Consider the following 11047-nt stretch of genomic DNA (forward strand, 5'->3'; position numbering starts at 1 on the left):
ACTAATTAGAAGACGGGAAATGTTGGAAGGTGATGGTATCTCATTGTGAATGGTAGGGAGGAACGAGGCCAGCACGTATACTTTGACCAAAATGAGTTGAAGGGAGAGAAGAGAACAATATCCAGTTCTCAAACCTCCAGGGTTGCACTGGTTCTAAGGGAATATCGTCTTGTGATTTGAGCCAGAGCGGAAAGAAGCAGAAAAGAAATGACGCCGCTCAGAGAGATAATAGCAGCTACTGAGATACCGGAGGAAACGCCGTGTGATATGCACCTTCGATTTCGTCTGTGACACGAGGGTCAGTCAAATTCTGTCTTCGGGACATCGTCGAAGCAGCTGCCTACCTCTCATGCCATCCAACGCCTCAAAAGCAATCGCATAATTTTTAACGGTTTCAATGACACGCTCCAAGCCTTGACGAATTTCCTCGATCAGTCGATCCGAGGCGCTGTTTGTGGATTCACTCCCGTAATCTGGCGACATTTGTTTCTCCACTGTCGCTTTGTAGAATATCATCAACAAGGCGTAGCTTCCTTGCATCAGACAGCATGCGAACGATGGCATTGTTCGCGGTAGCTGCTTTTGCGGCGATGAGGGCGGCCCCTGGTTGGGCGTGTTACTGCCACTCGACGCGTAGAGCGGCTGTGGCAGGGGCAGGCTCGGGAACATGCGTGAGATCGTAAGAGACGCTTTCAAGCAGACTTTGGCAGAGTGCTGGCTGCTGTATGGGAAACCGCTGGTAAATGAGAATGGTATCATGGAATGGTAATCGGATGTGGCAGAGCCGGAGGAAGAGGCGGAACCTGTGCAATCACTCGATGTAGATGGCGGCGGACGGAAGGAGTCCATGTTGCTGCAGCAAAACGAGATGTTCGCCATACCGTCCTGTTCTTTGGACACCTTGGACGCCGAATCGCCCGTTATCGTGTTGTTGGGATTAGCTGCGGTCAGGTCGCAATGCTTCTTAATGAAGAGTGGAATATCCGAGAACGCCCTGAATCGGTGTACCTTAATTTGTGCACTAATTTCGCATAAGTATCTTTGTGAATAGGCTCTCGAGCTTCATCAAAGACCACTTACCTAGAAAGCTTGATTCGCGCGATAGCGCGTATGCTATGGGCGGTTGTATACTCCACTTCGTCACCGCAACCCATGGATTGAGGGACCATTGGAAGGAGATTGGATTGTGCTATTGCGGAGCTAGCCCAGGCATCGAGTTGCTGCATTCTTTCATATATGTAAGTCATGTTGGCGCCAGTTGACATGCATTTGTTCAAGTCGATGACGAATTGAGTTGCGGACGCCAGCACTTGCTGGGCTTGCATCAAAACGGCCCATCCCTGAAAAACCGGTCAGAATGGTGCTATTTGCTTGTGGTGTGGTTTGCTTGAAGATCACCCTGGAAGCGCTGAGGGGGGAGTGGAAGACTTGCCTCTGGATCTGCAGAGAAACGAGGATAAGGTGTAACGAATTGAGGGTCGCTGGCGATTATGGAGAGCGGCTGTAGGTACAAGATCAGCTACTTATGAAACTCAAGAGTCTCGCAAACCGGGTTGGAATCAACGCTAGCTTACCGTTGTGCTGACAATCGAACCCTGAAGCATACAATAGTACTAGACAGCAGATAATTAGTGGACGCGCCGCGATGATACTTAATCAACGACCGTACCGTCATCCACCAGGCCCTCCGCCGAGCCTCTGCACACTCATCATGCTCCTCCCCGAGCGACTGAAGAGACATGTCCAGCGCGATTGCCAAGGCTTGGCCAGCCCGATACCTCATTTTGAGCAGATTTCCTCGCTGTGTATATTCATATACACAGAGGATCAGCAACGCAAGAAGGCTTTCGAGTTCCACAGGTGTCCGTGGATGCAAGGGCTCCCGGTTGATCCTGGGTCGATTGTTCGCTAATGCTTGGGACGGGTCCGTCGAAGAAGCTTGTAATTCGCAATCTTCCTCAACACCAGCATTAGCTAGTTGCGCAAAGGTATGAGCATAAGTTCTACGTCGTATAACAGCAACCGGAGACAACGGCTCAGGATCGTCGGGATGGGGCACCAGAGCCAATATAGCGGAAATTGCAAGACTGAGGGGGGATTGCGGTTTGTATGCCAGTAAAGGCTCTCCAGAAGGAGACGACGAATAGTGACCAGCGGAATTGATTGGCCTATCTGGACAGCGCGGAGCGACTCGTGGTGGGAGTATGGGAAAATAATGGTGAATGAAGTCGTAGTATGCATTCAATCTATATTCAAAACAGCGTTCAGCAAGCCTTCTGGCTGCCACTAGTCATAAGTGAAGCCTTACATATCCTGTTCGCTGCCATATGTCCTGACCATAGGCTGGGATGGTATGTTTGAAGGCGAACGTGTCGGCTCCATCTGACCCTGAGTGTTGCTGCCATTGTTCGAAGGGAAGAGATCAGCAAACATGGTATTCATATCCGATGAGTAATCTAACGCTCTCAGCCCAGCTCCTGGCAAGGACAGTACATCAATCTGCCCAAACATCGCCGAGGCTGCTTGAAGGTTAGTGCTGCAATTACAGACAAGGGTCGCCTCACGTACAGTCGTCAAAGCCAGATGCTGGCGTGATAGTAGAGTTTTGGAAGTCATCCTGCCGAGTTCTTGAATCCGAAGGAGACGAGCTCTTTTTCTTCTTCCTTGGACCGCCTCTCCTACTAGGCAGGTACGAGCATTTCTTCTTCTTGCTAAGACACTTTCAAGTGAAAGACCTTGTCTCAGCATATGTAGAGACAAACATAGGAGAGTCAGTATAGAGTAAGTGAACATACGTTGGAGCATGGTTCTTGACCATCGCAGCGCGTCCTCGATGCACGACTGTCGCATCAGAGTCAGCATCAAAGGCAACAACCAGCGACAGAGAGACAAGGGGTAGAGAAATCCAAGTAGTCGAAGGAATTAACGACGAGGGTCACATGGATCAGTAAACATGAAGGATCAAGACGGCTTACCATGTCAGACAAGCTACTTTGACTGGCGGTTTGGCAAACTTCTTCCGAACCACTGTGGGCCGCGAAGTCTTGGACTGTGTAACTGGGGCGATTCCGGTATTAAAAGGGCCTGGGAGGTTCTCCAGCACCATCTCGAAATCCCGATCAATCAAATCACTTCAATTTTGTGTTTTGAATCCCTTTCATTCAACGGGGTTTGGTCGTAGTCTCGTGCGGGCTTAATGAAAGCGGTCTATATCACACCCACCGCCTCGAAAGGGTCACCTTCGCGCATAACTACTGGGCACAGGGGCCGTACGATCACGGAACTTTTTTCCCTCTGGTGCTGGTCAATCGGATCCCAGAGATGTGGTCTGATATAGTTACTGCCAAAAGCCGGGGTGTCGCGCCGTGGCTTAATCATCAGTAACCAACGATCCAAATCCCGAACACCACACGGTTCGGGATTTGATTTGGTTCAGGAAAGGGAAAGGTGGCGCAGGATTTACCTCGCATTAACTCGTGAGACAAAAGATGATAGGGCGCCCTGGATAAGGAAGAGACTCATCAGGTTCCCTATTCTCCAGAGACGGTTATGATAATCAAGAAAGTTGCGTAAGAACTATGATGGAGTAAAGGCGTTGAGAACAATCGCCGGCTTTCTGATTGGAGCATCACCAGTGTATTAGTCATGTGACAGTCGGCTTTATCCCCAAGGCTTTAAGCCTTTTACGAACCTTGCAACGCGACAGATTATTCATGGAAAAGATCTCAATGGGGGTGATGCAGATCTGCACTCCTGGGCTAGCGGAAACTGAGAATTGTAGCTGTTACAAGTGTAGGAACTCCCGGTATATACATGTTTTTAATGTCGTATGGTATGACTCTGTGACAAGACAGTAATCACATAAAAACTAATAGCCTTGGTCACAACGTAACGTCTTCATGATTTCTGCGTGGTGCTGTAGATAGTCCGTTTTAAGTGGACCTCAGTGTGGATGCAAGGATGGCATATTCCAAATACTTGGTTGTATGCAGGAGTCGATACCCGAGTTTCCGGAGCTGCTTGAGCATATACATGAAGCTGGCGGACAGCCCAGCAGCCTTGACCACTGTCTCTAGCAATGCCGGTTTGGCGTCGATGTGTGGGTGTATGGATCTCCTGCATTATCGGGAAGGGACCTTGGGTATTCTGATTCCGGGCACGCCTCTCACGCTGTCCCAGACACTGTCCGGCACCTTCACTGGAAGCTTGTGGCCTTTGAGCTGTTGGTCTATCAACCACATGCCGACGACAAACTCTTCTCTCGTCAATAGTCCAATCTTCTGCCGATCAACAAGATTCCAGATCTGCTCCAGAATGCTTGACGGCAAGCGGCTTCGGGCCCATATGTCGCGAACAACAATGTTCAGGACCATCTCAGATGCACTTGGAGGATAACATTCGCTGGAAGTTTCCTCATGTGAAGATCGTTCCTTCGAATTACTGATAGGTATCAGCAGTCCCTTGTTTGCAGCCCAAACGCCCTCGTACCTCTTCCTCTCCTTCTCGGTTACCTCGCTTTGCCATCGTTTTCGATCGCCCTCGTGATGTTTGTGTGGGTGTCTGTGTATAATGTGCTTTCTGTGCTTGTGATGGTCGAATTCTTCTTCACCAATCTTAGTCGGCGGCCGGAGAGTGTGCCGCAGGCTTGACGCGGGACTGGAGCTGCGTGGAGAGTCGCTGTTGGACGTGTTTGGGCGCAGGAGCGAATGGGTCCCGCGTTGCCGTTGTGGTGGAGGGGGTGGAGGGAATTTTTTTGCGGATGGCGCTTTTCTTGAGGCCAGTGATGATGCAACTATCGCATCCGACATTGCTTCCTCGTCTAGACCAGGGGAGTAGTCGATGAGGTCAGGGCTACTACCGTTGTTTTGCAACGACCTGTCCAACAATGGAGAACTAGGAGCCAAATGACGCTTGCTACGTTCGTGCGCTTCCAGCAGAACGCGATGATCACTTGGGGGAATGTGTGTCACTGGTGAAGCGTCTGGCCGCCGGGGGAGCTTAGGTCTGGCCTCGTCAGCACCGGTAAGATCCATGTCAGAATTTGAAAGCGGTTCGTAGCTCTGTTGTCCTCCATGAATCTTCGGTTCACTGCGACTAGGGCTTTTCGGGACCGGTTTTGCACCTCCTTTCCGAGGCGGAGGTGGACGGGGTTTTGTAGCAGACACTGAAGCGATATCTGGGGATCTGGGTGAGGTAGCTGGCTGCATTGCGGGGTTTCGATGGAGAATTGGTGGGTTTCTGACCGGTAGTTCCCTGTTGTCTTGAAGGAGTTTTTCAACTGTGTCGGCGTCTGCCGTCATGTTGCGAACAGGCTTCGGCATTGGAAGATCAGGCTCTGCTCTATCGTCGCTTCCCTGAGGCTCCGTTTGCCTCAGTTCCGGCGTTGAATTCATTCTTCCCAACGTTACAGGTTTGTTCACTGGCACCGGCGGTTTCTGCATAGCGAGTTGTGCAGCAGCCTGCTGCGGAGGCCGCGGCCTGAAAGTCGCAGATTTATCACGCTCCCCCTCCAATGCCTTTTGCGTACTCTGTGCGGTGAACAGTCCAATTTTGCTTTTGACGGATCCAGGCTCGGGGAGTCCTGCGGATCCGTCATCTGGTGGACGATCCGCATCCGTAGCATGATGTTGTGCATCAGTGGTTCCCCTGGATTTGTCGTCCATTCTCTGCAAAGCTGTCTGAGGAGAGCTTGCAACGAAAGCAGCAGTAGCTTCTTGCAGTGCGTTACGGTTTCGCTGACATGACCACGGCCCGAATGGGAAGTCGGACTCTCCATGCACAAGACCTGCTTCGCCTTTCCTGCTCTAGGGATAATGGCCTAAAAGGTTCCGGTTTCCATTGACTAGGCTCTGAAAAGATACCTCGTATATTGTCCACCTCGAGTCGAACAAATTGTAGGGGCCAAATCAATAAATCATGGCGTCAGATGGAGATTTATTTACATTTGTTGATCGGGGGAAGCTGAGTGCGGACTGCAGACCTAAGAGTTCCACAGAGCCCGTGCGTCAGATTCCGCCATACATGGCAAAACACATCCAGTATCAAACGGACTGACTTTTTCGAAATGCCACTCCAGCCATAAAGTAAAAGGGTACTGCTTCTGGGAATTGAAGAAGCGAAGTACTTGGATATGGCCATGCTATGTGGGGAATACTTCAGTTCGACCTTTGCTTCAGCCTCGGCATAAAAATGGTTGGTGGTATTTAGCATTTTAGCTAAGCATCGTAGACAGCAAGTCAAGGGATATCTATCCACAACAGCAGTCGACCTCTGGTGATTTTTCCTGGTGATTGTGACATGTGTTGGCTAATGATATCATTTCTAAGCTCTAATATAGAATGCTTCCAAAAAGGGATGTTGGCTCACAGCATTGCATAAAATAATAACAGAATATCCACTCGACAGCCTGTACCCGATAATTGTTCCGGAGAACTTCTCCATAACACATGGTGCTGATGCTCTCCCCATACGCAGCACTCTTGTTGTAACACGCATGCTTGTTTAACCTTTGGCATATACCTAGGTAAATCAACGTTTTCGGTACTCCCTCTGGATCTAATGGCCGTCAATCTGAAATGCCCCTTTTTATAAAGCTTGGGACTTTGAGATCGGTTTCTTTTAGCCTTCCCAGTATTCATCCGTTTAATTAACCGAGAGACGGAGAGACTAACTGAAAGTGCGGGGAATTCGACCTGGGGTTCGTTCGTATGGGACGATGTGAAGGAATCACGGTTCTCATTTCTCTCTCGTGCCCGAGTCAGTCTTGAGTTTATCCTGAGATCTTCCCCGCTCTCTAGCTTTTCGCTTCACTCAGCTTCTACGATCCGTTCGCCTTTCGAAGCTAAGCTACTCCCGCCTCCTCAGTCTGAGGGCAGGCGGCCTCCGCAATTTACCTTCTTGCTCCACCACCGTCAATAACAGCTGTTGGACCCAAAGAGCTCTTGCTCACCACTTACAATGTTGATGAAAATGTTGGCGCTTTCAGAACTTTTGTGAAGCTTATCCCTTTTCTTGAAGGACTCCTGTGATCTCCATGCGCGCAGCTGCAATGCCAAATCCTACTAATTCTCAACTCAATAAATCGTCCATGAGGCGCAATGACCCCAGAAAAGAGCGACGCTGGCCAAGGTACGCACTTGTTCTTTGTTATTTCTGCGGCAGAAACGCCAAATAGATGGTAGACCGGTCAAGGATTAACCCACGACATGGTAGAACTTGCGAACCGCCGTGAGGCCGAAACAGGAGCAGACGAAACAAGCATCAATCGTGCTCGCGAAGTTCGGCTTGGCTCCGCCCCTGGTCAGACCAAGTGCTCGATTTGCCATAGTACTTTTCGAAGACCCGAGCATCTGAAGCGGCACTTCCGAAGCCACACTAAGGAGAAACCTTTCGAATGTGCGCAGTGTGGACGTCATTTCTCAAGAACGTATGTCATCGCCCTCTCTTCTTTTTACTTTTCCCCCTTCCCCTCTCGTGGTACCACTGTGGCAGTTGCGGCCTCGGTATCAGAGTGTTCACCAGGTCGAATAACAATGGTATTCCAAAACTGACTGTTGTTGCAAGTGACACGCTCCATCGTCATGAACTAAGTCATCATACCTTGGGACCCGAAGGGGGAAAGGATCGTATGCATCGCATTACGGTCAAGACGTTCAGAGCCTGTTACAAATGCGCAGTAGCCAGAGTAAGGTGCAGTGGTGGTTCCCCATGCGTACGGTGTGAGAATAGGTCTCTGGAATGCCAGTATCCGACGGAACGACGCTCCAAAGCCAAAACGCGGAAGGAAGTGGCCCAGAACCTGTCTTCTGATGGAAACAGTACGATTTGTGGACAGGCTACTCAGCATGAGTCCCCCTCTTCAACAGCAGGTGATGATGTCCACGGAGCGGATATCAGAGAGCAATCAAGAAATGAGCCTCCGAGATTTCAGATTACCGAATTTCAGCTGGATCTCCCCGGCTCCCATTGTCTGGATACACCATCGAAGGATATGCCTGCGGAGAAACCGCACGGGCCTCCTGGCGGAGAATCGTCAGAGCATCAGAATGGCCCACCGGAAGACGAAACGGCTGACTTGAACTCTCGAATGCTTTTGTCGGATGCGGGTGGTTCTACGCACGACGCACGTGTATCGTTGCCTGAATATGCTGGCTTGAGCTCGCAGCATTTTTATTCGCAATTGCCAGCAGGTGGCGCTCAGACATTTTCACAAGAATCGACCTCGCAACTTGACCATCGATCCAGAGACATCCAGCAAACAGTAGCAGCCACGCCCAATCTCAATCTGGAATTGGCGGGAGTTGGAGGCCAGCAAATGCAGCTCGGGTTTGACCCGCCATTTTTAGATCAATCAATGCTTTCAACCTTGAATTGGTTGCCTAATGATATGTTCCCCGATACAACGAGCGATCAGTCACTCTCCAGGATGCCTCCGCTCTCTGACCAGCTGGGTATCCTGGACGAGCCGGTGAGCCGAACAGCATGGCTACCTCCTGTCACCAACTTGCGGCAAATGAGTCCCTCTGTGCGGGAAAATCACTCTCATACCCCTTCCGGGCACATGTCTGTGGGCACAGATGCGGGGAGTCCCGACCGATTTTCTCGCAGCATTGGGGAAGGTTCATTACATTCGGAGCCCTCAAACGCAACCAAGCGGTCGGGAGATTTCTACGTGGACGGCGCTGGAGCTCGACTGCCAAAGTATAGACGGAGCAGAACTTCGTGGTCAAGGTTATCTGCAGAACCTATTGAGATCCTGGCACCGATGCATCAGCATGATACGCTACATCAATTCTCATTCCCACTGATTCAGGACATCAGGCCAGACTTCCTTCCGGGTGAGGAAGCGGCCTCTAATTGTCGGATCGAAGCTCCGACATATGATAAAATCTACCACTCATTCCTTCGGTTATGCCGCACGGACAACCCTCTCTATCCCAAATTCGAGACTGGTAACTTTCCGAGCGCCGATGCTCTTTCAAGCTATGTATACCTTTACTACGACTCATTTCAGCCCGTGTATCCCTTGTTCCATCCCCCTACATTCAACCCAAACAGCTGTCATTGGCTCGTGACACTGGCTATATCAGCAGTCGGCTGTCGTTTCTCTGGTCTCACCCCTCTGGATGAATTCACTACGGCGTTTGATGAATTCCTTCGGCGGGCTATCAATATTGAGGTAAGACAGTTGATTTTCGATTGCGGGCTATTCATCGCTAACCGAGTATGGCGGCCCAGAAAGAGAAATGTCGTTCAGAACGAACACCGCTGTGGCTGATTCAGGCTATGACGCTCAACTGCATCGGATTGCTCCACAGTAGCGGTAACGAGCAAAGCAAAGTGTCCACACTCAATGCCTTCGGCGATCTTGTCAATTTCACCATTCGAGAGGGATTGCTCTGCGCCGTCAACAAGCCAACAGCTCAGTATGGTGATCTTCCGCTAGAACAAAAGTGGCATGACTGGGTTGAAGATGAAATACGACGACGGACCGGGTATCTGATATGGGTATGCTCCTTTGAAAAACTTAACATGGACTATGCTCCGTCATATCCCGATCTGACATTCAAGCGCTAGCTCCTTGATTGTTCCCTCGCGTACTACTTTGATAACCGGCCTTTGCTGTCGTTGGACGACGGGCAGTGCCCATTACCGTCTCATGAGAATCTCTGGGAAGCTCACTCGGCCGAAGCCTGGCGGGATGTTCTCGAGAGAACTTCCGGTAAGTTTGGACAAGGCAAGCGAAAATTCTCAACTAAGACATCGGTTTCAGATTTGCGAGGTATCTCTCTTTACAACGCAGTGCTCACAATTTATATCGAGAAGAAGCTCGTCCCAGAGATCGGAGAATTCAGTCACGTCCTACTCATTCACGCTCTCTACCATCGAATGTGGGAGGTCGGTGACTATTTTCGCCGTCCCTTATCCTTCTGGAATCCCACCGCAAAGAAGCAGTCCCTTGATACCGCTATCCCGTCGGGGTCTGTCTGGCTACCAGGCATCCCTTCGTACTCGAAATGGCGCAACAGCGCGTGCGATTGCTTGGATATTTTGCATTGGACGGCGAACAGCACGATCGCCAAAGCAGCAGGACTTGAGCATCCTACCGTACTACATCTCCATGCTGCCCGAATTGTCCTCCTCGCCCCATTCCGCGAAATTCGTTCTCTGGCGACCTCGTTAGCAATGGGCAAGATTCGCTGGAGCGATCATCAGCAAGCCCTTGAGTGGCATTACATATTACGCTGGATCAAACACGACCAGTACAAGGCTCGTCTTGCGATTATACATGCAGGCACAACCTTGTGGCACGTAAGACGGTATTCGACGAATGCGTTCCACGAGCCGGTCGCTGTATATCTTTCAATACTCACTCTATGGGCGTATGGCTCATGTCATGTCCAAATAGCCAAAGATCCCAGCTCAAGATATGGACCACGACATCATCCAGTCCGCGAGCCAACTTTCATCCACCTAGACCGGCCATGTGATGACGAGCTAGTCCAGCTCTTTGTCCGCGAGGGTCATGTTATGCAAGGAAACGTCACAGGCGTCGGGGACATATGTGCTCCTCATGGTCCTGAGCGCATTTTGAACGTTGGCTGCGAGACCCTTGCCGGGCTTACTTCATGGGGAATTAGCAAGAGATTTATTGCCATCCTTACGAAGCTCGCGGAGCTGTCCTCGCAGCCACAGGCTCCTAGAAACTGATATTATGACATACACCACGAAGCTAGCATTTCGATTTGAGGGACGATTGGGAGTTGGCCATATTTTTTACAGGGTCAATAATGTATATGATGTCTGATAACTATAGGTTTTGTCCGAATACAATAGTATCTACGGAGTAAATTATGCCACTATTCTGGAGAGTAAACGCAGGTGATGTAATGTCACATGTGTCGCTATAGCTATCTTATCGGGGCCCGTTGTAGCCTAATCGGATCAACACACTTCTTGGCTCACCATATATTAGTCGACAACATGTATGGTGGACTGGGACTCACTTCGAATATACTTTACTCCTGGCTTGCGAATGGAATTTGAT

At 50.2% G+C, this 11047-nt stretch overlaps 3 protein-coding genes across 3 annotated transcripts; 1 reads left to right on the top strand and 2 right to left on the bottom strand.

Annotated features, from left to right (window-relative positions):
- Positions 1–303: 303 nt before the first annotated feature.
- Positions 304–2818, bottom strand: NFIA_075210 (uncharacterized protein; the record flags this gene model as incomplete). The annotated part of the gene is made up of 8 exons (XM_001259488.1): positions 304–994; positions 1081–1340; positions 1433–1501; positions 1575–1613; positions 1670–2246; positions 2309–2519; positions 2569–2711; positions 2796–2818. The coding sequence occupies 8 exons, from the start codon at positions 2816–2818 to the stop codon at positions 304–306; spliced, it is 2013 nt and encodes a 670-aa protein (XP_001259489.1).
- A 1303-nt stretch (positions 2819–4121) lies between these two features.
- irs4 lies at positions 4122–5663 on the bottom strand (the record flags this gene model as incomplete). The annotated part of the gene is made up of 1 exon (XM_001259489.1): positions 4122–5663. One exon carries the CDS (start codon positions 5661–5663, stop codon positions 4122–4124), a length of 1542 nt encoding a protein of 513 aa, XP_001259490.1.
- A 1542-nt stretch (positions 5664–7205) lies between these two features.
- On the top strand, positions 7206–10710 carry NFIA_075230 (putative C2H2 transcription factor; the record flags this gene model as incomplete). The annotated part of the gene is made up of 5 exons (XM_001259490.1): positions 7206–7426; positions 7564–9178; positions 9283–9507; positions 9577–9721; positions 9773–10710. The coding sequence occupies 5 exons, from the start codon at positions 7206–7208 to the stop codon at positions 10708–10710; spliced, it is 3144 nt and encodes a 1047-aa protein (XP_001259491.1).
- Between the last annotated feature and the right edge of the window lie 337 nt (positions 10711–11047).

This window comes from Aspergillus fischeri, genomic scaffold (assembly GCF_000149645.3).
Source record: "Aspergillus fischeri NRRL 181 1099437636264 genomic scaffold, whole genome shotgun sequence".
NCBI classification, from domain to species: Eukaryota; Fungi; Ascomycota; class Eurotiomycetes; order Eurotiales; family Aspergillaceae; genus Aspergillus; species Aspergillus fischeri.